At 46.4% G+C, this 27,731-nt stretch overlaps 2 protein-coding genes across 4 annotated transcripts; one reads left to right on the top strand and one right to left on the bottom strand.

Annotated features, from left to right (window-relative positions):
* The first annotated feature begins 775 nt into the window (after positions 1-775).
* LOC135390612 (mpv17-like protein 2) lies at positions 776-14,277 on the top strand. 2 transcript variants are annotated; one of them, XR_010421801.1, is made up of 6 exons: positions 776-1,267; positions 2,712-2,947; positions 3,671-3,799; positions 10,043-10,100; positions 13,592-13,711; positions 14,150-14,277. XR_010421801.1 is itself a non-coding variant. In XM_064620374.1 (5 exons), the coding sequence occupies exons 1-4, from the start codon at positions 1,099-1,101 to the stop codon at positions 10,097-10,099; spliced, it is 591 nt and encodes a 196-aa protein (XP_064476444.1). In that variant the 5' UTR covers positions 776-1,098; the 3' UTR covers position 10,100; positions 13,592-14,277. The 2 variants fall into 2 exon arrangements, 1 of the variants encoding a protein (XP_064476444.1); XM_064620374.1 differs by having other exon boundaries at positions 13,592-14,277.
* On the bottom strand, positions 11,804-27,441 carry LOC135390611 (transcription factor SPT20 homolog). Of its 2 annotated transcripts, none has more exons than XM_064620371.1 (6): positions 27,376-27,441; positions 16,855-16,927; positions 16,413-16,637; positions 15,446-15,742; positions 13,512-13,802; positions 11,804-12,231 (listed from the first exon to the last, which is right to left on the bottom strand). In XM_064620371.1, exons 2-6 carry the CDS (start codon positions 16,912-16,914, stop codon positions 11,986-11,988), a joined length of 1,119 nt encoding a protein of 372 aa, XP_064476441.1. In that variant the 5' UTR covers positions 16,915-16,927; positions 27,376-27,441; the 3' UTR covers positions 11,804-11,985. The 2 variants fall into 2 exon arrangements, with proteins under 2 accessions (XP_064476441.1, XP_064476443.1); XM_064620373.1 differs by having other exon boundaries at positions 15,446-15,739.
* Positions 27,442-27,731: the final 290 nt, after the last annotated feature.

The following is a 27,731-nucleotide window of genomic DNA, read 5'->3' as shown; positions in this document are numbered from 1 at the left end:
GTAAAAATAAAAACTTGTTTTGTTTCGCCTATGCTTTCAGCCCGTTTGTGGGCGACAAGCTCACGCGCATTCTCGTCGGCTGCGAGAGCGACGCGTGGACACTTTGCGACCCCACGCAATTAAAAAAAACGAAGCATGGTGCAAAACCTCACCCAAAGCTAAAGCACCATTGGGGTTTGGGTGTGCGCAATGGGGATATGACTCTATTGTACAACGGCGAGCTCTTTCAGTGCCACCACCGCAAAGCCCAGGCAACATATGGCGCGCTAGTAGACGTCTAAAAAATGCATAGACCGCGATTAGCCGCAAAAGCGTAACCTTAGCACATCTAGGAGAAGTCTAACAGAAAGATACTTGACTAGACGACTAGACCTCGCCCTGTTTGTAAACAAATGACGTCATAGTGTTCCACAGCTAGCGCCACCAATTTGGTAGAGTTCAACTACGCTTGAAGCCACGGTCTTGAGGGGATTACGACGGTTCATGAAAGGAACGCGGTCCTACTTTTCTTTCAGTACGAGGCGGCGAACATGTGCCCATTCGTGTCCTCCCCTCCCCTTCCGCTTTGTTTCGGTTTCAGTTTGTGTACCAACGTCATGACGTTTCTTGGGTGAAAGATTTTGAGGAACTGTGTTTTTAGGCTAGGACGCGCACTGCCTCCGCAGAACGCTGTCCGCCCGATATAAAGGGAACGGACAGCACGATCATCATCATCAGCGGGAGGGAGCGGGGTAAAAATAGTGAGATGCAGAGCACAAAATAGTCTTGAACCATTGCTTGAACGCTTGCACATGACTGCGTATGTACGTTGAATATCACTTGAAGAGTGTTCGAAGCATACGCGTTGATATTCAATGTGACAGGAACAAAAGTCACAATGAGGAAGATGATTTGTTGTACTAATGGGCGAACTACATTCCAGTGAATGCCTAACAGCCGTACGTACGGGGTACTCTTTAGTCGCTAGGCGGCGCATCGCGATCCACGAACGCGGTGTTTTTGCTGCTGTTCAGTGGTGTGGTGGAGGTATGTCTCAAGAAATCAGTTGATGTTAACGATAGTTAGCATGCAGATACACTCTCATTTCTAACGTACGCAATGTCAGCTTCTTCCACGTTGCGAGGCGCTCTCAAGAGCTTGTTTACGAAACATCTGCTCGTCACCAACGTCGTACTGGGCACAGGTTTCATGTGTGTCGGAGATGGACTTCAACAAAGCTTCGAAATATACAGAGGAAAAGAAGCAGGCTATGATTGGGCGAGGGCAAGTAAGTGCACCTTCTTTCCACACAAATACAGACAAATACGTAGAAATACGAGAGAAAATGACATAGACGCAGCAGAGGCGGTGGACCAACTCCATAATGTGGGAGTGTGCGTGAAGAAAGGATGCACGACCAGCGACCAAGTTTAATAAACGCAGAACCGTAAAATAGGTACAGAAGCATATGTGGAAAGACAAGGAGGATGAAATGAAAACCGAGAGAAATTGGGAAAGCATATAAAGTTTTAAAAACCAACAAGATGCTTCAAGGAGAGGTCATTGATGCTTTGCTATTGCAATGTCTTGCAGATGACTGCTTTAGAAGCATTTGCTGTTGCTTCTCAGTCAAAAATCGCAGGGGAAAGTGCAAATAAATGACAGGTGCTGCCCTTGTGCAAAGTATACACTGGATCCCAATTGCTTATAGAAACGTGTAAACCCCCGATCATTGTCACAGATGTCTGCAGTGCATCGCAACTTTTTGAGCGACTGTTGTCGTATTAATTGACTCGAGGAGCAAACATAGGCCTATCTTGACGACGTTGGTTCCAGATCGATGATATGTAGGGTTCCGTGTTTTCGGCACCTGCCAAAAACTGCCGAAAATCACTCGCAGATTTTTTATTTTTCAAATTCAGTATATTCCTGGAAACTCTGAAGTAACGCTTGCACGTGGTGTTACATGCCGAAAATGCCAGTACCCGATTACATTTTTTTCCCTCCAGGGCATCACATTTTGGAATGCGGGGAATACCGCCCTTCGGAGCTTCTAGTTTATGGAGAAGCCTTCCCGTGTAACAGTTTTATGAGTAGGTTGAGGGTGTTCAGGTACACCTGGAACCCTCCAACAAAGTAAAGGAATTTCTTTCTGTCCTCCTACTAAGCTGCCCTCCTTCTGTGAGTCATCCCTGTAAACTCTCCCTAGTGATTAGAGGTGCTGGTTTTTTGTCATTTATTTTTTGGGAGAACTTTTTCAAATGAATTGATAATAAATATATTCGAAAATATTCGAATTTGACAAAACATATAAATGCTTAGAGAGACCCGCTGAATCTCCCCAGGAATACGTGCCGAAAATGCGGAACCCTAATGATGAGACATCACCAGTAATCTCGGCTACCATATTCACGTGGTCTGCTAGAAATGGACGTCAGATGTGGTGCAGCATTTTAATGAACTCAGGGCACGCTCCTGCAGCACTTTATTTGAATCGAATGGTCGGGTATAGTGCAAAGGCTGCACCTCCGCTGAATCAAACGTGAGAACTCGAACCGTTTGTGCTAGTTCACAATGTGCAGCCTCGCCGAAGACGGCCAATGACAGACATTTCTCCTGAAAAGGGGCTGGCCATTTTGTTGATCTTCTAGACGCGTGCAGATGTAACTTCCTCTCTGGAACTGTCACATAACCCGTAACTCGTCTAACCTCACCCGCTCTTTTCCAATTAGGAAATATGCTAATAATAGGAGCAGCGTTTGGACTTGGCGGTCACAAGTGGTACGAGTTCTTGGACCGGAAGTTTCCGGGCAAGTCTTTGTCCATGGTTGGGAAGAAACTTGCGTGCGAGTTTGCCCTGTGTCCACCCCTGGCGTTCACGCTGTTTGTGGGCAACGGATTGTTGAGCAACAAATCTTTTCAACAGAGTGTCAAGGAGTTCAAGGACAACATCTACCTCTTTTGCATTGTGAGTAACAGCATGAGGAGGGAAGACCATTTTACATTTCGCATTGGTCAGCTTTGATGTACACTGTGTCCAGAGGTAAACCTTGCAGTTGTCTCTTAACCTTGTGGAACGTCCGTTTATCTTTCGACAGGGAAGCTTGGCACAGAGTCTAGTTTCCCGGTTTAATTTTGAGGAATAAGATCCCTGAGGAAATGTTCTTGTCCGATAGAGCAAGTAGGACGAGCTTAATTTCTAAGCTTCATATCTTTCCACGGGCGATACTGTCCTGAAATAGCCAGCCAAACTGCTCCGCTAACTAAATTCTCGTTATCATTAGTGCTGCTTAGGATAGCAGCTAGGATTGAATTACTAAAGCAGTCGTTGTATTGCACACTCGCACTAAAATCACAGAGAAAGTACAGAATAAAGTTACTTTCTCTGTGTTGCCATACTTCTGTAGCTTTTTAGTACAAGTAGAGTGGAATTAGTTGCGGCTGTCGTCGTTAAAGTGTATCTAGTAACGCCAGGGCAGGCCTGGTTGTATTGCCCTTAAAATACACGTAGCTCCGAAATTAAACTCGTCCTATTTGCCTCATCATATAACCAGGTGCCTGCAGGCTTTTATCGCAACAATTAAAGCGGACGATGAGCCAGATTTGCTTCATCGCAAATGTAATCCTTTATTTCGGGAAACCCTTCTCCGTCATCAGTAAGCACTGTCCCTAACTGTCCATTTCTTTCTAGGCAGACTGGGGCTGCTTTGTGCCAGCGCAGGCAATAAACTTTTACTACCTTCCACCTCGGTACCGCTTCCTGTACGTGGCTGTGAGCACCATGATATACGACATATTCCTTTCCTTCATACTGCATAGGGTAAGGCATTACAGTTCATAGTCCTTTCTATGCTACATAGATAGACCCTGGAGTTTTCGGGTTTTATTTTTTTTCCAAATTCGGGGGGTAAAATTCGGGTCAATCACTTGATGTCGAAAATTCGTGCAAATTCGGGCGGAAAAATTACCATCAAACTGAATTTGGGGATAAATCGGGCTCTATTGTCGAACAAACGTTCGTTGTACAGCCTATCCAGAGTATCAGACGTTGAGATCAACCGCGTATTTTGTGAAAAATTAGTATGTCATTGCCGTGAGGTGCCGAGCTTAGGTGCAGTTTTGCGGGTAGAAAATCGGGTTTAACCCTAAACTGGTGAACCTCGATTCGGGGTGCAAATTCGGGGGAAAATCGGGTTTAACCCTAAAACTTCTGGGTCTATACATAGATAGGGTTCTTCGTTTTCGGGTTAAACCCGATTTTTTTTCGCGATAGTTTCCCCCGAACAAGTTTTCGAGAATTCGGGTAAAACCCGATACCTACCCGAAATCCTTATGGTCCTTCAACTTGTCGTGCGTGCTAAACCGTCGGAAAAGTGAATCGTAATATCAGCAAAGAGAGCTGTTTGTGACAACCTATTTGTCCTCCTTTTATAATAGTCCCCCCCTGCAGAAGCGAAAGACGGGCTTTTGTGGAGCTCGGGCAAGGGTTTGAATACCGCGGTCATTCACTGCCCCAGTTCCGAGCGGAAATATAAAGTTCCCTGCTTCTAGGGTTGCCACCTTTCGTAGTGAAAAATACCGGCTGAGGGAGAGGAGGTGGAATAGAGGGAAAGGGGAAATGCTCGCAGGAAAGGGAAGTGGGTGAGGGGTGGAAGAGCACACACAGAAAACAGAGAGATAGCTCAAGATAATACGAGGAAACATGTTCCTGTGTGTAATAATAGGGCGATTTCATCTCAGATCAGGCAAGCCGGTCCCCTTTGGTCATCCGATTTCGTTGATTCTTTTTTATGCTAAAGCCACACCTCTATGATGAACAGTGCCACTGGTCCGAAACTTGAGATCGCAGTAGTTGTCGAGAAAAAAATTGACGAGCGTGCCTGGGTGGCGTCGTGCGCTTCACAGAATCTTCCTCGGGTGGTACTTTGAGAGCGTCTCGTCCGCACCACGAACACGCTAGAGGAGCGCCAATTTTTTTGCGCATTCTACAGATGTCGGACTACCACTTAATTTAAAAAAACGGGCATTTCCTCTCACGAACTGTTCGATAAAAAATCGCGAAAACGCTCGTGAGCGCGATTTTACGCACATTTTAAACTTTTATTGCGGAAGAAGTACGCATGGCAGAATTACGAACTATGCACCAAATGAAAGATAATTAATTGCTCTTTCCAACGGCGTATCACACATAAATGTGAGTGTTACTGGAGAATAGGTAGAATAAGACGAACCATGCTGCCTCAGTGAAAGTACACGAAGTTCGTAGGTCAATTCCTCAAAAACCCCACCTTTAATTTTGGCAACAAAAATTGCATGGAATCCTGAATATATTACCTTTCCAATGGTGTAAAATTTGTGTGTTCTAAAAGTTTAGAACCGAAATGCCAGCGCCCATAAGGAGAGCAGGTACAACGCCGTCATGCGGTTCCAATTCTGGCCACCCTCCGGCGTTTGTACTGATCGTCGACGAAGGGAACCTGGCTTTCATCACCTCCTGTGCCTGAGATGGACATTTCGTGCCATATCGTATTTCGACTAGGACAGGGTGCAAAGAACAAACGTTGCTAGTATGTTACGTACATGAGGAGAGCAGGTACAACGCGGCCCGACGGTTCCATGTTCTTCCGTTCTAATCCTTTGTTTTCTGTTGACAGGCGCTTGAGATGTGGTCCGTATTTAACGACCTTGAAGCAGGGCAGCTGGCCTAATATATTGATCCGCATGTACAGGAATAATACAACACTGCAAGCCGGTAGAGTGGTTTATTTGGTGACTGGCTTTGCTATCGCTCACCCTTAGAGAGAATTTACGAAAGACACTAAAACAAGAGTAAAATATAGTTACAGTGCATGAAAGAGCCGTATGTACATTTTAAATACAAAACACAGCTGTGAAAGTGGAATGCGGAAATCGGGAACAAATGTCACCTATGTGTGAGCGGCATTACAAACTGGTCCTGTTGGAAAGCATAGATTTGTATGCACATCACCAGCCAGACGTAGTGTGCTGATCGTTCGGCGGGCTGAAAACAACGCAGCTATGACCAAGGTTCAAACATGTCCTCGGCGGTTCTTGCTAGCTGAACTCCAGATACTGCATGACCTTCAGATGCTTTGTACCACACATGGGATGAACGGATCCCTGTCACTGGCCGAACCAGTTCCCATTCATCCTTTTTCGAATTTCGAAAGGCTGCAACCTGAGCCGACGGAATGTGCAGCAGTTCCGTTGCGTGTTCCTTCTTTTTGAGAGCGCACACAAAATCTTCAGCGGTTTGAATAGCTTCAGCAGGTGGACATCGCAAGTTATGCAAGCTTGCGATATGTTTCAAAGAGCCCCCGACACCATCGCACGCGTTTTTTCCATGGCCACTGGCAGAGAAAATCCATCGCAGCAACAAGTTGTTTTTCCCCATTTCATAGAGCTGGTATCTGTTCTTAAAGTGCGCTGCAGCACCGTCGGACACGTATATCACATGGGAAAACACGGGCAGGATGTCTTCTATAGCCTCGGTTATGTTTTGGAGGGCAAGAAGGGCATGTGCAGTATCGTGAGATAGGTCGTCACTCACTGTGGCAAAACTTTTTGTCGAAGACATGGTCGTTACAACACAGGTGAATAAGGATATTTGATCCGTCTTCCAATAACGCCCTTGGACCTCACTTGAGAAGTTGACTCTCCAGTTTTCTGCGAAATCGAAGTGCATGATGACATGTCTTGGATCCACGAAGGCCTTCTCGTTCCAAATGGCGCTTCTTTGTATGTTGTATATATATTCATGCTTGGTGTACAGAGCAGCACATTTCCTGACCGCCTTCAGGAATATCGATGCCTTTAGCGTTTTCCTAATGAGGTCACCAGATTCCCAGAGAGCCATATCAACGTCGTCGGCACGCTCGATCCTTAGCTTCTGTAGGTTGATCGTTTTGGCCCCTTGACAACTGCGACACTCTTGCAAAAAGCATGTCCTTTGTGGCTCAGGACATACAGACATCGCATTCAGTTGGTCTCTGCTTAGCTGGATGGATGACGCACTGTTTATGGCCGCGATGATCAAATCAAAGTTTGCGCAGTACAAACACACGCACTGTTCCGGACGTGGGTCTGTGCGAACCCACTTAGGCCGAAGTGTGTAGAACTTCGTCAGTCCTATATTGATGTCCGGATGAGCACTCTTGAGCAGGCTAAACGTTTCCCGTATAGAACGAGTCATAAAGCGCTTTGCAACAGCGACTCTCTTCCCGTCTCTGGTGACATGAATTACGTCTTTTTTGTTGGGACTTTGGACAGAACAGTCCTTTTCGTCTTCAAGATAGTACCGGAGTGCAACCTGTACGTCGTTTTCGCTGACAGGATGCCCACCATACTTGTCCGGCATCGCCCACACGCCCTGCTTCCCTTTCAGGCTTTTTGATTTTTCTATCACATATTTCGTTGCATCCGGGATCAGTCCTACTATTTCTTTTTTCGTCATGTTTTCAGGAAGAAGCGTAAGAATCTGGCATCTTCCTTGATTAGTGGTGCACTTCTGATAAGCGGTCCTGATGTTGCGCAAAAGGCTAGAACATCTTGTGCAGTCTTTTCCGGAGGTGGTCGGTTCGTCTATGTCATATGCATCACTTATTCTGCGGCTTATTGACCTGCTCAATGCGTCGCCAACTTCTCTCCGTTTTCGTGACGCATACGACGGCATTTGTTTCCTTTTGAGAGACGCCGGCTGCCGCAGCGGAGTTACGTCGATATTTGCCGTCGAAATACTCTTATTAATTTCTTCAATAATGTCCTCACTTTGAACATAGTCTGTGTCAGATAGAGCAACGGGCGAGGACTGCGATAGACCACTAATTGCTGAACGAAAGTACGCAACACAATTCTTACATAGTTGGTCCTCACCGCAGACTTCATCACGTCGCTCAGGGTCGAGAAGCGCCTTCAGCGCATCGATGTCAAGGCTTGACACAGTTGTGAATCCACTCTGGCGAAGAATCCTTTTCTGATGTCGACGTGCATAATCGGCACAAAACACACGTTCCTCACTATAAATGTTCCGAGCCATGGAGACGACTTCCAACGCTGACGAACCAAAAGTTATTCAGACACCTCACTCAACCGCTGCATCGTCGACGGCAGGTCCGTGCATTATTGGCCACACACGGCGACCAAACGAACCTGTCCACACCGCAGCAAGGTCATTTTTGTTAGGAAGTCTGGCGTCTGGTGTCCCCAGTGCGGGTTTGCTTATTACTTATAATCCGTATGTACATCCGGCAAAGGCGATGGGACGCGGGCACAAAGTTTGGGTGAAAGAGAATATAGCCTCCGCGTCACGCAACCTGATGCCAATGTTTCTTCTTTGCAGCCTGTCCGTTGTCGAAATACGATATGGCACGAAATCTCCATCACAGCACAACAGGTGATGAACTGCAGTGTAGCATAGATACGTGGAAGTCAGGTTCCCTTCGTCGACGATCAGTACAAACGCCGGAGTATAGCCGGAGTTGGAACCGCATGATCGCGTTGTACCTGCTCTCCTCATGCGCGCCGGCATTTCGGTTCTAAACTTTTAGAACACACAAATTTTACACCATTGGAAAGGTAATATAATCAGGGTTCCATGCTATTTTTTTAACCAAAATTAAAAGTGGGGTTTTTGAGGAATTCACCTACGAACTTCGCGTATTTTCACGGAGGCAGCATGGTTCGTCTTATTCTACCTATTCTCCAGTAACACTCACATTTATGTGTAATACGTCGTTGGAAAGAGCAATTAATTATCTTTCATTTGGTGCATAGTTTGTAATTCTACCATGCGTACTTCTTCCGCAATAAAAGTTTAAAATGTACGTAAAATCGCGCTCACGAGCGTTTTCGCGATTTTTTATCGAACAGTTCGTAAGAGGAAATGCCCGTTTTTTTAAATTAAGTGGTAGTCCGACATCTGTAGAATGCGCAAAAAAATTGGCGCTCCTCTAGCGTGTTCGTGGTGCGGACGAGACGCTCTCAAAGTACCACCCGAGGAAGATTCTGTGAAGCGCACGACGCCACCCAGGCACGCTCGTCAATTTTTTTCTCGGCAACTACTGCGATCTCAAGTTTCGGACCAGTGGCACTGTTCATCATAGAGGTGTGGCTTTAACATAAAAAAGAATCAACGAAATCGGAGGACCAAAGGGGACCGGCTTGCCTGATCTGAGATGAAATCGCCCAATAATAATAATGAATAACTAAGGAAGAACTGGTGACTGCGGAGTTGGGGCTATGCTCCAGATTTATTCAAGCTGTAGTGGAATGTTGAAGGGAAAACCCCGCAAAAGCCCATATGAAAGGTCTTGAGTCACAAATACCGGCAAAAAGCTGCCGGTACCACCTTCCTACCGGCAACCGGCAGAGCGCGCAAATAACCGGCCGTGCCGGTATAATACCGGCCTGGTGGCAACCCTACCTGCTTCTCGTCCAAGTGTCACAGCAATGGCTCATTTCATATGCCTTTCGTTTCACCCGAAAATTCCCGATGACATATCAAACGGAGATCGTAGCGTCCGCTTTCTCCCCGAATTGTCGCGCGTAAATAGCACCCAATTTTTACCCACCGAATTTGAAAAATCATAAAACCCGAAAACGAAGAACCCTATACATAGGGTACTCCATCCACTTTTTATTAAGTCTCGAATGTAGTTCTTACTAATTCCTACACTCTGATTCGGTGAACGATGAAAGAAGGAAGTCACTGAAAAGGTTAGCCAGCTGTAGGACTTGAACCCACAACTTCTGGATCCACAAGATGTGGGTTCGAGTCCTACAGCTGGTTAACCTTTCCAGTGAATTCCTTCTTTCATAACTAATTTCGTAGGCACTTGCGGCTTTGTATGTAATTTTTCCTTTCTATGTGTTCCAGGCTTAGAACATCAATTCCCATCTGATTTAGTCTTTTAAAAATGGGGCGTCCCAGTAAAAAAAGAAACATCCGTGCATGTCCCGCATTTTTTCCTCATGTGGTGCCGGGAAATGTGATGGAAAGCTTATCTCTTTTCTTATATCCTTTTCATGCACCTGCAAATCAAAGAAAGTAGAGGAGAAACAGCCGAGCATACTGCATTCCAGCAAAGCGCGCTCTGAATGAGGTGGGTCCAACTTTATGCAGCGTGCTTTTGGGAGTGGCCGCAACTTTGCGAATGTGGCAACCTCCCTCGATGTAGGCGGGTCCGAGGGACAAACTTGTCGGTCCAACTTGTGTTGGTGGCAGTTGGACAACACAAGTGTGCTACTGTGTGTTGTGCCATGCCGTTGGCACATGTGAACGCACCTTTATGGTGTCGAAGTTGCAATTGTCTCTGTCGTTCCATAGAGTGTTGAACATTTTTGTGACTCACTCGAATGTTGGCAGTCATTTTTAAATTTTTTCAATTTGAGTTTGGCAATTTCAATTTTTTTCAATAGTCAATTTTCCAATTTAAATTTTTTAAAATTTTCTCGATAGTCAATTTTCCAATTTTTAAATTTCGTTTTTTTTTTTTTTTTTCAATTCCCATTTTTGATTTCAATGTTTTAAAATTTTTTCAGTGTACGAAAAAATTGCCACGGCTCACACATGATGGGGTCGGACTTCGAAATAATAAATGACGAGGCGATCAGAGTGTCGATCAAACCTGCAAAATTCTGCGTCTTTTCAAAGACCGGTAATCCCTTTCCCTCTTGCCATTGCCTCCAAAACCCTCGCGTTATTTCCCTCGATGATGCGGTGATAAAAAAACGACAGCTGTTTTTTTTTTCTTCTTGTTTTAAGAATGTTTATTTTGTGAACATAAAAACAGTGGTTGTATGGCAACAAGCTTTTGTTTTGCTCTCGATGCGATCACAAAATGCATCTAACAGAGTTCTTCAACTGCAAAGTATGGGCCCTGCAAATACTAGTATTAGCCACTGCTGTAGCACAAACCGTGGCCTACATTACGGCTAAGTTAATTTTTAAAAGTCCTTGCGGCTAAAAGTTTGACTATGCTGCTTGGGGTTCTCGCGAATAAATACAGACGCAGCACAGTGTTACATGCACGGGTTCACTTGAAGCAGAGTGGTGATGAGCTGTACTGCACTTGCTGCGGTGTTGTTTGTTCTAGCTATATTCTTCAGAGAAGGGCCTTATCCAATATACCGTGGATCATTTATGTCACACACACACATATACATGTGCTCATACCTTTGTGACCACTGCTCGCAAGTGAATGGATATACAGTAAATGGTAAATCTTTATCCTCCTGCTTAAAAGTTTAATTACAATTACTTTTTCACAAATGGCACCATGTTCGAGGTAACACCCAGAATGTTGAAGCTAACATCTAATCGTCGTGGAGGACCAGCCTTAAGCTGTTGCGCCATCATTGGACAGAAGCATATTCCGACGCTTCTTCTAGAGAGCTCAAGAGCGCAAGAATGCTAGCGCAACAACTGAAGATTGTTCCACTGAAAGCACGACAGCCATTGCACGCAGGAACTCAACAGCGACTGCTTGAGGGCTGAACAAAGACTTTTTGGGGGTACAGGAAACCCCGCAAAAAGGACGCGAGAGAGACAGTCTGGGGGCAGTGGCGTATCTAGAGCTACCTGTGCCCATGGCAACATGGTTAACATGATGTCCTTGGGGATGCGTTTTCGTGTGGTCCGCACTAGGTTTCACACTACAACCTCTCTAATAGCGGGTGCTTTAGATCATTTATGAATATGCCAGGTTGAGTACCCGACCTGGCACATTTACACCCGACCACATAATGGGGCCCCTGTTCACCTGGCGCCCATGGCACCTGTCCACACCTGCCACACCCTAGATACGCCACTGTCTGGGGGTACAGGGTACCTCGCACAAGGACCAAATAGGGACTGTCTGCTGCTGTCTGACTCAATATGACGTTACTGCAGTTGATCGTTCGATGAATCATTACAAGTGATGAGACGACGATGAGCAGGAGATGAACAGGGATGATGAGGAGAACTATCGTAGTTAATGAGGATGCCTAATAGTCGTCGTCGTACTTGACTGAGCTGTGCTGGCCTTGGGAAGGTGCAGCTTGGCGGTAAATGTACGCTGGGTTGGCTTCTGGAGCACGAGCAGCGGGAGCTGCTGCACCGGGAGCGGGGATGGTGTAGGTGCGGGTGGGTGGGAAGGAGAAAGGAGAGGCTCCGCCGGCGTTACGTCCCGATTGGCCAGCGGAAGGGGCAGCACCACGGAAGCCTGTGCCCTGCTGGGGTTGGGGCTGGGGCTGAGGCACAAATTGTTACGTGGTTAGTAACGGATTTTGGGGCACCACGCAGTATATATAGGGCCTGACTTTTTCGGGTTTTATTTTTGGCCAAATTCGGGGGGTAAATATCGGGTGATATTTTTCATTTGAAAATTCGGGTATATTCGGGTTAAATCCCGTTACGGCATATTCTGTCGTCAGGAATTCGGGTGTATTCGGGTGATTTTTTTTTGTTTAATAAAAATTTGTCTTAACATGGAACTAATGTTTAGCAATGTTATCAAACTTTATATTAGTGCACACTTATGAGTGTGCCACGCGACCCGGATGTTTTCGGGTAGATTCGGGTTAAACCCGAATTTTACAGATTTCGTTCGGGGGGTAAATATCGGGCGGATACGGGTTTAACCCTAAAAAGTCAGGCCCTAAGTATATATTGCACAAGGAGATAGCATGTTTAATTTGCTCACACAAAAAAAAAGTCACTTTCTAATCGCACCTCGAAGCATTTCTTTGAAAACTGCCTGCACTAAGAACAAGTCAAACGGGTGCTCGCTTTGTTTCGACAGAGAAATCTAAAAACTGGAGAGTTTGTTGCGGTTCAGAGCGGATATCATTCGCAACAGTCTCTCTCTCGTAAGTGGAGAATGTGGATAAGGGAAGTCTGGTCAGGCTGATGGTGAGTTCCACTGTTGATGTCGGAAGACTTTTTTTTTTGCTCCACGATGGAGATTGCAAGTTTTTCTGGTCGAGCCAGACCAGATTCGCGTGTTTTTGTGGTTGCTTTGGGTCAACTCGCCCTGCGACTGATCGCCCTTACGTGCTCCGCTGTGAAAGCACTTTGTGTCACTTCCGCATCTTGCAAGGCATACGTCTGCCTTGAGCATTTTCTGATTGCTAAAAGCGCAACTTCTACAGCACCTTCCACCGCACTCTTGAAAGGAACATAATTTGTTTTTTTCGATTTTGGTGCGGATTCTGTCCCTCTGTAGCAAATTCAGGTGTTTCCAGTGGAATTCATCATAAGCCAAAGTACAACATTATTTTGAGCATTAATATCCTCTAATAACAGTTGTAGTGTCATCTTTGTATTTGCACGATAATTGTTTTGTGGCAGGCTAGGATGGGGTGCTGGGTGCCGTGGTTGCTATTCTGCAGCAGCTGAAGCAGTCTCGAATATAAATATAATGTACTAAGCACTTTGCATCAATCACATTGTATGGCTTACTTAGTACTTATTTGTTACTTAATGTACGACTGCTTAAGGAGACATATTCATGAATCAATCTTTAACTAACCTGGATAGTGTACTGGGGTGGGGCAGCAGCAGGGAACTGCTGTGGCTGGAACTGAGCAGGCTGTGGCCTCCTCTGTGCAGGTTGTGGCTGCCTGAATGGTACTGAGGCTGGGGGACTTTGAGGCTGTGGCTGTGCCTGTGGAGGGAAGTGCTGCTGCTGCTGCTGCTGCTGAGGCTGTGGCTGGCTGCGTCCTCCAGATGGTAGGGTGAATGGGTCGCCCAGCACATAACCATCGGGGTAGTAACGTTGGGCGTACAGGACAGTGTTGTTGGGTCCACGGTTTTCCAGTTCCTGGGCAAGAAATTGAACTTTTTAGGCAGGATAAGGTTGCCAAGTTATTTAATTTATGAATGAGTCGAAGGTGGGTGTCAAGAAACAGGCGCACTTGCTTGGCACGACGCCAAGTGTCGTACATTGTGACGCGTGACCCATTCATCACTGAAATTGTGGACTTGCGCACTCACATTTTAATATTATTACAAATTCTGTCATTGTTAAAGACAGTACACATGCCACAGATATATGTAACAAAGCGTTGCTTTACAAACGCTGGGCTGTTTGTGAATAGCTTCAGGTTTCGACACATTTCATAGAGTTCACTGATTTTGTCACTGGAGTAATTTTTGGTAACTTTACAGATCTGCAGCCCCTGAAGTCTGGACCATGCTGCATTAAATAAGGAAACAAATTGTTGTATATTTATGCCCTGTAGCAGGTGCACAAATTATAAGTGGATATGAGCAATAATAATGAAAGTCTGTTTTCACTTGTCCAGTATTTTTGCAAGTAACCAACTATCCCGTAAATTCCACTTATTGGTCTCAACCCAAGAGCATGCATTAGAGCTCCCTGATGGCTACCACTGTAAGCAGTACATTATAAAAAGCTTTCACTTACTAGTGCACAGCAGAACATATGTATGCTCTATACCAGTCCTGGGTGGTAACTAAATTACGAGTAACTTGTAACTGAAACTAGTTACTACTTTTGGTTAAAGTAATTGTAAAATGCAAGCATTGCTAAGTTGCTCAGGTATCGCAATATTTTCCTCGCATCGGCTCCCTAGCGTAGCTTTGTTGAGGCTTCGAGTACGTTGCCGTTTTTCCCAACCAGGAATTCCAGGAATTTTATCATCTTAAACTATCTCCCACCGTGCTGTCAAGGCCCATGGGAAATTGTCTGTTTGTAACACACTATGCTTGAACAGTACAAATACCATTGCAGTTACATTCATTCGACTTTGTTTTTACACATGTCACTCATGGGTGAGTTACTTTAAAACGTAACTAAGTTGCAGTTACAGCCAGCTCTTGCAAATAGGAATTGTGTTGCAATTAGTTATTTTTTTCCAAGTCACTCAACAGGAGCTGTCTCGCTATATCGTAAAAAAAGAAAAAGAAAGAAAAAAAAACATTTAGGAACTGATACGTGGAAAAACGTGCCACTACCTGAGCAACTTCATTACCGTTACACCCACCAAGAGCTACTTCCACCAAAAGTAGTATCTAATTGTAGTTACAAGCTGCTTTTCTAAAAGTAACGCACTACTGTGACTAGTTTGCGAGAAAAACAGTAGCTAGATGCAGTTGCGAGATACTCCTAACTAGGGTACAGTAAAACCCGCGGATAGCGATATCGCGTATAACGATATTCCTCGTAAAACGATGGTTCATGATTTTACCGTCAATATATACAATGGTTCTATGGGGAATCTCTTTTTTTTTTTTTTTGCTACACGCGGGGTGGCGCGCGACTCGACTTTTCGGGGACGCGCTATTTAGGCCAGCCCTCGTTTAACGATGTACCCCGTATAACGATGGAATTCGCGATTACCGTCAATATCGTTATACGCGGGTTTCACTGTACTAACCTGAACAGACACACGAATCAAAACTGCATCTCTCTGCCGACTAAAAAATGAGCAAGGGGGGCACCTTGTGGAGGTAGTCGTTGACGAAGAAGAACTTCTCCGCCTGCTGGCAGATGTCCTGGCTGGCGGGGACGCAGTTGAGGTGGACCTGGTGGAAGACCGTTCCCTCCGGACACATCCAGGAGTGCTTGGCTCCTCCGACGCAGTAATGGAACACCTGACACTGGACGCTGTTATCGGAGTAGTAGCCGTCGCTCTTTCCACCGCACGTAAAAGTGGACTTCTCCAGAAGGAGGGTCAAAGGATTTGGCTGTTCCTCTTCCTCCTCTTCAGCACTTTGACTGTTGCTGTTACTGCTCTGCTGTATGGGGGAGAAATATATCTTTGGATTCGTGCCAGTGTGAACCCCCAATGGATAATTTTCGTCTTGACAAAATCATTTAAAGGGACGGTCGCATCCTTTCCCAGTCGATTTCGAAACTATGGTGTAATGTTATTCCTCGTGGACTACTAAGCACGGTATCGAAGACCCCACGCAAAATAGTGGCGCAGTTGGACAGTTATTCGATGGCGTACGTGACAAGAGCAGACGCCGGATGTTGAGAGTATGCGAGAACTCCCTCTCTGGAAAAAGAGGAAAACTACATTCCCTATACGCTCATCAGAGTACGGCCTTGAGAAAAGGGATGTCCCGAGCGAGCGATCGAGGGACTTTAGACGGCACCTCTCACTCCTCCTGTTAGGGATTGACGTCACGCTGTTAACTGACTTTCCGGTGTTACTTAACATTGTGTATCCTTCCGTCTTTAGCTTCGCATATTCGGGAACCATTTTAGCTGTCTTTTTTTTATTTCCTACTCCTATACAAGAGCAACGCGATTGAAAACGACCGTGATTGGCGAATCGGACATCATTGTTGGATTGCAACGTGAATAGAAAACATTAGAGCGCAATTTGTCATAAGCGGAGAAACAAATATACAATGTCGCACATGAAGGTTTCCGGTTGTTATACGGTGGCACAAACGTTACCTGCTGCGAAGACTGCTGTGGACGAGCGAGACCGCCGCCGAAAGACTGCACCGTGGTCCTTCCACGGGGTGCTTGCTGCTGGAAGGCAGATTGGTCGTACTGTTGCTGCTGAGGGGCCGTCTGGCGGAAGCCCTGCAGTTGCTGCTGCTGAGCGTATTGGTCCTGGCTCTGTGGTGCGCTGCCTCGGGGAGCGGCTTCGGGCTGATATTGCACCTGACGTTTTTCCTGGACGAATGGATCTCGGCAATTAACGCGCGACGGATGTAAATATTGCACTCTTGTATTTCGCTGCCAGTGAACGCGAATAGTACGTTGTTCCAGCGCTAGCAGGCTGGGAAATTCGAATCAACGTCGTAGGGGGTAAAGGAAAGCGTGAGCGTTGTCGTAAAATCTACACCACTAAATGCTGAGCATCTCGGTACAAAATAGCCAGGACACTTACCCTGACGCCTGCAGCCACTACGGTGGCTAGTGCCAGCACTGCCAGTACTGCTAACCGCATATTTGATTGATACCTGGAAAGGGAGAAGTCTCTCGTCACATGCGTGAACGCGACCACATTGTATTCTTTGCTAGAGCAGTACTCTCGTTCAAGTTAAGAAGGAAAATAAATCTAGTCCGTCAACTCTCGAAATATTACTGCGCTGCAAATAGGATTGCTGGACACAGAGAGGTCACGCTCTCTCCTGCGCCAGACAATGTAATCCATCATATTCACTCTGCTTCTGTATTGTCTTTTATAGGGGTTGCGATATTTTCGTAGATGCGGTTCATTACATTGGGGATTCATTGTACTGTACGCCAGAATAGCGAGGGAAGAGAATTATTCTTCTACGTGTCGTACTTAGCGCGATGCATGCCCTCGAACACATTCCCGAGCGAAACGCGGACGTCACAGAGCTGCGTCGATTCCCATTGGCAGCAGTAAGCACGTGACTTATCGCGCGCTTCCTCACTGGTTGGCGGCTCTGATGTCAGAGCCGCATGAGTCCACTTTCGAATCCCGGTGCCGGCTGTGCTGTCTTGGGTTTTTCCTGGGCTTTCAGGCATATGTCGGCACAGCTCCCTTTGAAGTCGGCCCAGGACGCACATTCCCGTCAGTCGTGACGTTGGCCACCTCTGTGACAACGGCGAGCCCTTTCTCCATCACGGTTCCCATTTTGCATCGGTGCAAAGAACCGTCCTTTACGTTTATCTGAGATGACCTGTCGCAACCACTGCGCGAAGCCTCCCCTGCCACTATACCCTAATGATGGCGCATGGTGGCGCTATTAGCGTCTCCTGATCTCCAACGGCGTATGTAGCTGACGGACTAGGTTTCTTTTCCTGCTCAAGTTGAACACTGCTATAGTAACAGTGTATTCACACATCCTGACGTAATATTCTAGTAGAAGAAAAAGAGAAAACACTGCTCACAGAGCCGAAGTTCTGACCCGTGTTATGTTGAGCATTCACACTGTGCGGAATATCGGGAGCGGCGAACTGCGCATTTAGCAGACGACACCGTCAGCGTGTTTTCCTGTCGTCTGCTACGGAATGTCTTGTGGCTGTGTAGCAGGATATTCCCCACGGTTAGCAGTGTACGTGAAGACACGATGTTGAGCGCCCGCGCTCACGCGACAGCAGAAAGCTATGACGCATTTCACATCTTCCGCTTCTGGGGGAATGTTGCTCGTGTGAATACACGGTAAGCGACCTCCTGAAATGTCTACGCCCCCAGTTACAAGTTACGTTGAGATGACGGTTTTACTGATTTACGCGGCTTACAGCGATATATGCACACGGCAGCTACTTTGTATATCATAAGTTCACGAGCGTGTATGGGAAGTGCGGGTGACCGACACCCTTTTAGTGCGAACGTAATCAATCAAACACGTGTGACACAATGATGGTCTACAGTGATTGCGATGATGGCGTATATAGCGAAATCGGTAGATCCATTCTGCATTTGGTTTCTAAGACCATGTATCTGCCGCAGTTTTTTTTTTTTTTTTTGTGTGTGTGTGTGTGTGTATGTGAACTGGAATATTCTTGATTCTTGGAGCCTTTGAAGCCTCTGGGTGTATTTCTTCATCCTATCTGGTCTTTCCTCATAGCCTGGCAGAAATCAAAATTGTTGGTCACGCACTGTGCCTTCTAAACGTTGTCCGCTTTCATTTTACCCATAGCCGCGTAGACGCAACGTAGCCGGACCTATTTTCAGCCTCGCATTATTGCTCTGCTCGAGCAACCGTAACAGGACCGATCTCGGGCAGAACGTATCGGATACGTCAACCTGTCTTCGCTCCGTGTGTTTTTTACTGCCGCGAGAGCTAGGTTGTAAGGAGAATTTGGCTTAAAAAAGAAAAACGCCTTATTCTATCCTCATTGGTTCAATGCCGAAGAGTATGTGTCACTTTCCTTAAAAAAAGGGCCCGCTTTTTGAGCGTCGTTCATTATCATTTTTCTTTCCTGGCGGAAGCGTTCAGTGGAATCACTCAACTATGAACAAATTCATTTAACGGACCTGAAACTTGCGAACTTCATTTTGCTTTAGATACCGTGCTGTTTTAACGTTGCATTTTCTGCGAGCTTCGTTCTGAACCAGTCCTCCTGGCACACATGCACTACTCTCGGACATCGAACTGTCTATGTGGTTACGTCAATTGTTGCGTTAGCACGTATTATGGAACGTCACTGGATTATTACTCTGCAGTATACGTCACGAGCATAAGGATCGTACGGATCCTTGCTCACGATGCATGTCGTGTCCTGAATAGGGCGGGCGATAGAAATTACGGGCCCCGGGGACGAGTTCTGCCCGGGCCCCCGTCCTCGCGTCTCGGTGCGATGCCTACAGCCGTGGGGCGTTGGGTCGGACGGGCCCCTGAAGAGGCCCGGGGCTCTATCTCCGGCTGTCCTAAATACATTACAGGGTGTTTTTCTTATTCGTTAGATTTTTAAATGAAAAAGCTACGAGAGCAGCATAGATTCTGTTTCTGCAGTTGAGTTTTACGACCAGGCGGACCGAAGAGGGTATGTAACTATGTAATTACCGTAATTTCACGCGTATAAGCCGCACCGCAGATAAGCCGCAGTACGCGTTTTTTGGGACGTTTTGAAAATTTTCTGGCAGATAAGCCGCACCCGCAGATAAGCCGCGGACAATACGAGACGACTGATTTGTGCGACAAAGGAGACCATAGAGAAGGCCATAAACCCTGTGGTCCATACTCCGGGATCGGCACAGTGTACAACAGAGGAGGTCAGTTCTGGGGTTCTACCAAGATCGGATTGTGCCCTTGTCGGGTGTTTTTCGTGGACTGATGGGTCAGTGATCTTCCAGAAGACGTGAATCACTGTCACCACTTTCCTTAAAGCTGCTTGCGGGAATGCACCACGAAGATCAATCTACTCGAATGTGGACCCGTCCCTGTTACGCACTGTTCGTGCATCGGCAGGGCAGTGCTGTTCCAGAGACACTGTCGTCCCTTTCGTTAAAATCGGCGTATGGGGAAAATGCCAGGAAAAAATAGTCATCAGATAAGCCGCACCGGTGGATAAGCCGCGGGGCGGCCGTGAGAAGAAAAAATCGCGCATAAGCCGCGGCTAATACGCGTGAAAATACGGTACCTAAAATTCATTAATGAGCTCTTCCATTGGGGGCTTTCGGGCGAAAGTGAGACAGCAAAATGGGAGACAATACCCGTTCAGGGGCATTGTTTTAAAAATGACGAAACGAGCGTCGAAATATCCATGGCCGGATTTTGCTTTGCAAATGAGCCGAAACCAAAAGAGCGCGCCTCAGGAGAGCATGACCTAAGCCGTCAGAGGCCTATGTGGATTATTCACAGATTATTCACAGAACCAGCAGAGATCAAGGCGACAACTAGCTTATCTCATTTTCACCCAATAAAATCCTTCCCTCCTGGACTTTTCACCGGAAGCCTCTAGTTAAAGAGTCAATTAAATTTAGTATAGTCTACTCGGTAAACTCAGTATAGTCTATACTGAGTAGTGTATATAGTCTATAGACTATATACACTATAGTCTATAGTGTATATAGACTATACTATATAGTCTATATATAGCAGCATAGATGGCGCAGCGATAGAGCAGCATAGATGGCGTTTTTTTGCAGTTCAGAGAGTATGTATAACTCTATAGTCTATAGACTATAGAGTTATACATACTCTCTGAACTGCAAAAAACGCCATCTATGCTGCTCTGGTAAGTTTCTTGCCGAAAAAAGTCGAACGAATAAGAGAAAGACAGATATCGTGAAAGACGAGATGACGTCGCGGAAGCCTTCATCATCTGCCATTGTTGCGTGTCCCACAAAACGCCTGCGTCATCAACGGATATAGCGAAGCGGAAATAGCTTTTTAAGTGGAACACGAAGCGTTTGGGTCCACTTTCGGTTTCGCTTCTGCTTTCTGTCCCTCTCATTAATGTTTGTCTCCGAAGGTCGGATTTGAAGAGGAAAGGGCGGGCAGACGAGAGGGTTTATCGAAGCGCGATCGCCGTCTTAGAATAGGACAGTTTGTGTCTGTTTATGCACGATTGATCTCTATATCGTTCTGTTAGTGTTGCAGTGTGCTCGTTTTCCCTTGAGATTAAGCTAGTATTGTCTTAGGGGCCTCGGACACAAGCCTTGTAGGGCTGTTGCAGCAAGGTTTGCACAGCGCCATTTCGGGCCCAACCGAGTTCTCAGCATGGTGTTTCAAGCGGTACGCGTCAGGGAGAGCTACAAAACCTGTAGGAAATCCACAGAAAAAGCGGTGCTTCTTGCTAAGTGCAAACAATTCGAGACCATGTATTTGCAAGTGCCACGTCGTCTGCTAAACTGTGGCGCGTTGCTTATTTTGGGGGCACTGACGTTGCTCCTCACTCGCGCCACCTGGCCCGCAGGAACAAGTCTGTGATTGTCTTTAGTAGAGTAAGCGTTTGGGCTGGTTGGTTCATATTGAATTAAAAACAATTAAAAACCCCCAGTGCTGGGTAGGACAAGGACAGAGGATAAAAGGACAAGGTGCCGGCCCTTGTCCTTTTATCCTCTGTCCTTGTCCTACCCAGCACTGGGGGTTTTTAATTGTTTTTAATTCAATTGTCTTTAGGGTCTGAAGACAACCTTGGTGAAATAGCGTCGGAAGAGTTTTCGCAGACTACGTAGAAAATGGTTTAAAAACTTGGTCCGAAAGGTATATTAATGCCTGGCGCTCTGTAGGAAGCGGTTTTCTGCCTATTTTCTCGCAATTTCCTCCGCCTTGGAAAGCCCCGAATACTTTGATATCGCACCTTTCTTTGTGTAACGTCACACTCGATTGCACACAGAACCCTCTTGCGTTTATCTTGCGCTACACAATAACATTCTTGTGTTAGTAGTACGAGGAACCTCTCTACAAAATTGTCCTCCTAAAATAAACAAAAAAATAAATCCTTCTCCAACAGTGCTAAGTATGCTCGTTCAGTTACTTGTCGTCTGCAACTGACTTGTGGTCGCAGCGGACGGGAGAAAGGAAGCTGCAACTGGACTTGAAAAGCAAATCCTTATTTTTCTTTTTTCAGTAAAATGAGACCCCTCCATTTGTCATCTACAGAAATTGTACCAAACAATACCAACGTGCTCGTTCAGTTAATTGCCGTCTGGTAGCCGACTCACAAGTGTCGTCTGCGTGGTAACATGTCGTTCACAAGCGCTTCTTTCGTTGCACGAGACGGTATCACGAAGTGTACGCATTATAACGGGTCGAGTGTGCGTTCTTTACTCTTTCATAATTGCGCAGCGCTTGCACATGCAAAAGCCTATTTTCCGCGAGCGTTCCGTCATGCTTTCGCTCATATTGTATAGTTACTTACGCAACCGCTATTGGCGGTAGATCACGCACAAGTGAGCAGCAAACCGTGACACGCGTTCTGCATCCCGGAAGGGTTGAGGTCGACGTCTTTTGTTTCTTCGGGAGCAACAACAAAGGAACGGTTCGACAGTTAATGGCAGGCATATCTACGAGGAGACAGTTGCTTTTGACAGACACTCGTGTGGAAGACCAGTATCTTCCGGGCTACCTGCTGGGAAACCCCTTATGCCGTTTCGCCTCACGGATGCGTTGTACTGCTGGGTTCGGAAAAACCCGGGTTTTTTTAAAAAAGCCCGCCCCAGTGGGTTTTTTCGGGTTTTTCGGGTGCTGGGATTTTTTTTTCCGAACTGCTGCATATGACACGCAACAGCCGTTCTCCACCTATTTTTCATGTTTCTGGAAGAAGTAATTGTTTGCCGCTGTAGAATTTACGGTAAAGGAATCTCCGAAGCAGTCGTCCCTTTTCCTTCTTTTCTTTTTTTCCCTTCGTTTCTGTATTTCACCCGCGTGTGGGCTTTATTGGGTTTTTCAGCCCGGGTGGACCCAAAAAAAACCCGGGTGGGTTTTTTTAAACTGGGTCCATTCGGCGAACCCTGAGCTTTACCCACATATGACACTCCTCAATTACGAGCAGCTGCACAGACTGAACGCACACTTTGAACGCGTAACCGGTAGACAACTCTGGGGTGTTTCTTTAAGAAATTTTTTTCCTATATTACGACACGGCTAGCGGTATTTCACTTATCTTGAACCAATGTCCGACTGATACGAATCAGCCGTGCGTGACCGAGATAGAAGGATCAGAAATTCAAATCCGGCAAGGCTCATTGGTGCGCTGCACACTTCGCAAAATCTAGATTACTTTAACTGATACGACGGAGCTAACGAACACGAAAGTCCTTTGGCGAAAGGAAAAGATCGAAAGTCGGGACAGTATATACCGAACTGTTCGATATATCGGCTACCCCCGGCCTGAGGCTTTTCCGTCTACTTGCTATTACAGGAATGGTCAGTTTTCCTTCTAGACGTGGGCTCAGCATGCGAACGGGTAATCTTCTTTGACTAATTTACATCTATATGTGTCTAAATCGAGAGGGTCGAGAAATTTGGTGTGCTAAGACTGTCTTTACTCGACTGTACCGTCAAAACACACACAGCGCTCGCCAGACGAAGAAAAAACAAGTTTTGGAGCGCTCGTGAAAACCTTCTCTAGTACATGGAAAACGGAAGCACCTTTGAGGGGTTAACTTCCTCGACGATAAATGCAGACGAACCCGTTTTTTTTTTTTCTGCGGGACACTTGCCCCCTTCTGCTTTTCTTTAAAGTCGTATCGTGCCTGCTTTTTATGGCACGGCGGAGAAAAATAATCATAGCTGAATTACCTCCCGGCGGAACATTTTTCTTTTTGTGCGCGTAAGTGTCGGACGCCCAAGAGAGAAAGAGATCCTATAAATATATTCTTCGCGACGTTTCGGACTACCGGTTTCCCCGTGCGGAAAATTATGGAAATGAAATGGCGGTGCATCCGTGTTCGACGACGGAAGATTCAAAGCTTCCTACGGGGGGTGGTTAGCCTGAATGGTAACCGAAAGCCACAATTACAATGCGGCTAGTCGCTTTACGTCATATATAGTTACTATTAGAGCGTCGTGATGAGCTGAGATATGTAAAGGGATATAGTTAAAAATAATACAGTTTGTTGGGCTAGTTGTAACAAGCTACGTGTATAGTGGAGATTCAGCACAAACTGGAGACAAACACAGAGAAGGCTACGGGACGGACGGAAACTGATTTACTTTGCGAAAGCCATAAGCACTTGCTCCATCCCCCTTGAACAAGTTGTATTTGGCTTTCGTCAAGTAAATCAGTTGTCAGTACCAGCTCCAGTTTGCGCTGTATAATGGAGAAAGTGAATACGCGGAGGGGTTGGTTGCAGTTATGAGTAGAGGTGAGTACGGGTAAGCAAACTTGGACCCGCACAGTACCCGCGCGTGTGTGACCCGCAGTGCTGTCTGTATACCCGCATTGGGACCTGCAGGGGGAAGTGTTCCTCGTCCACTTCATCGCTGTTTCTATTTTAAAACAATGGAAATTCTGAGTGCTGTCTACGTGTTTCTGACGGCTTCAATCGTATGCCGATAGAACTGCAATTCAACAGAGAACCATATATATGTCCGCATTAATAATCGAACTCGCCCGCCAGCACTTGCCTGCTGCAGTCAGGCACATGGATTTATACGGCCAACGACATACGGCACTGCTGAGCTCGCGTGTGACAGAGATGGATCACTTAGTTGGCCATGGAGTGAGGGTAATGCGGGTATACCCGCATTACCCGCGGTCGCATTGCGGGTATGCACCCGCATTTTACTCGCTACCCGCAGCGATCACGAATTCCTACCCGCAAATCGTGACGATGTGCGGGTAACTGCGGGTAGGCTCTCTGATACTTGCTTCACTTTTTTTTTTCCCTCTAAAAATCTGGAGCACTCGAACGCGGTAGAGCATAAAGCCCACGTGATAGCGTACGATGCTTTGACCTTGATAACGTACGTGTAGCCATGACATTCACGCTGAAGACTGATATTCTAGGGTGATATACAGACTTGGACGGCATCAACAAATGACACTATATAGGCGATAGACGTTGCTGACAGCCTTGTTGGTCAAAACCAGGCGAAACCGCGCTGGACATATAGAGGTTCGTGGAGAATACACCGAACAGCGGAAACGCTATACGCAAGAACGGAGGACGCAATTCAGCTGGCTTGGATAACGCTACCCGGAATCTAATTCGTGACATGCCTATGGTCCAAAGGTTGCAAGTTAGACTCCAGGAACTTGGTGGTGTGGTATGGTATGGTACGGTACAAGTTGCTTATAGACAGGTCATCGAGCGACGTGAAATATATGCTGAGATTTCAGTGGACAAAATTACGTCCGCAGACTTTAGCTATGGCGTCGCTTGTCATCGTAGTTGTCTGCTCTACATACCCCCATAAGTCGACTTCTCGACTTTTTGTTACATTGGCATCTAAATACCTCGCTACAAGGAGGGTATAATGGCTTCTCAGTGGAACGGACAGTCATCTTTTCTACACACAACTCGCGTAAGTCTGTTCCTTCGCATGATCGTGCTAAGAGGGGGCTACGGGGCGTTGTATTCAGAAAAGAAATATGTCATATATGGTGATCATGATGGAGAATACTGCTTTTGAGACTGCTTACATAGCAGCCCCCGGTAGCTCCCTATTGTGGACATACCCCACTACAGGCAGGCGGCTTCATCTCGCGTACCGACAATTGTTGAGCATGAAGGCTTGACTCGTGAAAACCTTGTGCACGCTGTGTTCCATTGAAAAAGGATGATCTTGTTTTTTGCTATGTCACATTTACCGTTGACGTTGTTGGAGGAACACCAGTTGCAATCGCATTACCAAACGTTCACCTGCTTCAAGTTTTCTTGGTTTGGGTTTTTTCGACTTATCCACTTATTGCGTAAAGAGAACTAGGCCTAATACAAGACCAAGCCGGCGACGAATGTTATGTCCCTATCGTTCAATTGACCCAACTGAATCTTGTTGAACCTGAGTTGAAACGGTCTTTCGCTGCACTCATGCGTTCAATAGACCGGAGGCATCACTCATCCATTTCATTCCCGTCGCACTCACGTACCGCGATTCGTGATTTGAAACCCTCGATGTCATCACGTATCTGTTGCTGTTTGTACATAATTGTTGTTCTATGTTCAAGAATGATGTACGTTAGGTACGATAAATCTCGTGTGCCTCTATGGTTCAAGATGGTTTGTAGTCCGAGAATGGGGTGACTCTGAAGCCGCGAGCAGCAAATGCCGTGGTTTCAGCAGCGGAGAACCCGCTGTTATCGTTTAACGATCGAGAACGACGTATACCTCAGTAGCTCAGTCGTGACGTTCACTTCTCCCGAGCTTGGAATTCGATCAAAATTTGGTGGGCCTGGTTCGAATCCCGGCACCGGTCTTCCTATCGACAGGCGCCACATCAATACAACAACCAAACCGCGTGGGGTCGCCAAACTTTAATATCTATAATTAATTTCATTACAATATTGCAGTCTATATATTAGAGACTGAAAGAAAAAAAAAAAAACATGTTCAACGTGACGCAGATGCCGGGCTACAGACTCTTCCGATTGGTTTTGAGAAGTATATGACCGCGGGAGTCCCCACTGATCCACTTTCACGTCTAATGCCCCATTTGCTTGAAAGGCAGGTTGACAGCGTTGTTCAGGTACCATGTGGGGTTAGCCACTCCTTACTTCAACATTCTCTTACAGTCCTTCCACAAAGCCACAGCCATCGAATAATACAACATTTTTGGCAGATGCCGAAACTTTCAGTTCTTTTGGAGAGAGAAAGACGTGAACCAGCATAACCTTGGCATTCGCACTTTTTTTTGGTTCCCAAGTTGACACAGCAGCAATGTGTGCTGATAGGACACCGCGTTCTACAGATGGATATTATCGACCAGTATGGCATGCTCTATTGAGCTATCAGACACATTAATGACCGGATTGCTCCGTACTACTGTGGGCTTCACCTACAGAGCTCTGTCACGAAACTTGCTTGTATTCCACATCATTGCCTACAATGGCTCCACCAGCTGTGTAAGTATTTCGTTTGAAGCTCAATACGAGACAACGATGCATTGCGAAACGCTTCACGACGTAGCTCATGGTAGCTCTTGAGCTACCATGTGATGCGAACATTAAGTAATTCCTTTGCCTAAAAGTCTAGCACAGCAACTTTGTAGCTTGCCGACGGTTGCCTCTCTGCGCGTCTGGTAGGGCGTAACCCATGAGACCATGCCCGTATACCCACGTAAATGTCGCACCAACCCTCTTCTGATGTCACTGTCTGTCACTTTCGAGTCTCGCTCCCTTACGAAAAGACGTGGCTTTTTACAGGAAACAAACAATCACTCGTAGCACACCCAATCTCACCAATTAATGCACCGATCAGGTCTTCCAAAGTAGGTGTCGCACTAAACGCCGACCCTTATTTCCAGAAGAGCGACTCCACAAGCCCCGAGCATCGGTAACCAACCAGAAGAGATAGTAATAATCCAAGGGGTGTCATCCTTACCCTGGAAAGAAGGAAGCCCGATGTCCACGAACGCGCACGACGCCAGTGAAAATGAGGCTGCTAGAAAACAGGATCTGCTTATATACCGCGCTTGAGCGAAAGGTGGTTTCGTCTTGGTGCATAACCCAGTTTCTTTCGCAGCTGGGAGGGGTGGTCGGCGGATGCACTACGTCTTGTCCCACATCGCGCCAACACTTTCACTGCGTGCTTCAGAAGCACGGGTCGGCCGGGGCGGGTTCATTGCACGGGCCCGTTACGTTATTTCGATGACGCTGTCTTTCCTGTGCTTCAGTGTGCAGGAGGGCTCTGGAAGAATTTGTATAGTGGCCAAGATCACGGACGTGCTTTTTCACGTC

The sequence above is a fragment of the Ornithodoros turicata genome, chromosome 4 (genome assembly GCF_037126465.1).
Source record: "Ornithodoros turicata isolate Travis chromosome 4, ASM3712646v1, whole genome shotgun sequence".
NCBI classification, from domain to species: Eukaryota; Metazoa; Arthropoda; class Arachnida; order Ixodida; family Argasidae; genus Ornithodoros; species Ornithodoros turicata.
The sequence above is the reverse complement of the archived record's forward strand: the minus strand, read 5'-3'. Positions and strand labels throughout refer to the sequence as shown.

Excerpts from the sequence above, each read along its gene's own strand:
- LOC135390612 (XM_064620374.1), top strand. The coding sequence starts at position 1,099 with ATGTCAGCTTCTTCCACGTTGCGAGGCGCTCTCAAGAGCTTGTTTACG. Across the intron at positions 1,268-2,711 it reads CTATGATTGGGCGAGGGCAA|GAAATATGCTAATAATAGGA; the intron begins GTAAGTGCACCT and ends TTTTCCAATTAG. Across the intron at positions 2,948-3,670 it reads ACATCTACCTCTTTTGCATT|GCAGACTGGGGCTGCTTTGT; the intron begins GTGAGTAACAGC and ends ATTTCTTTCTAG.
- LOC135390611 (XM_064620371.1), bottom strand. The coding sequence starts at position 16,914 with ATGCGGTTAGCAGTACTGGCAGTGCTGGCACTAGCCACCGTAGTGGCT. Across the intron at positions 16,638-16,854 it reads TAGTGGCTGCAGGCGTCAGG|GAAAAACGTCAGGTGCAATA; the intron begins GTAAGTGTCCTG and ends CCATTCGTCCAG. Across the intron at positions 12,232-13,511 it reads CACCCCAGTACACTATCCAG|CCCCAGCCCCAACCCCAGCA; the intron begins GTTAGTTAAAGA and ends TTTGTGCCTCAG.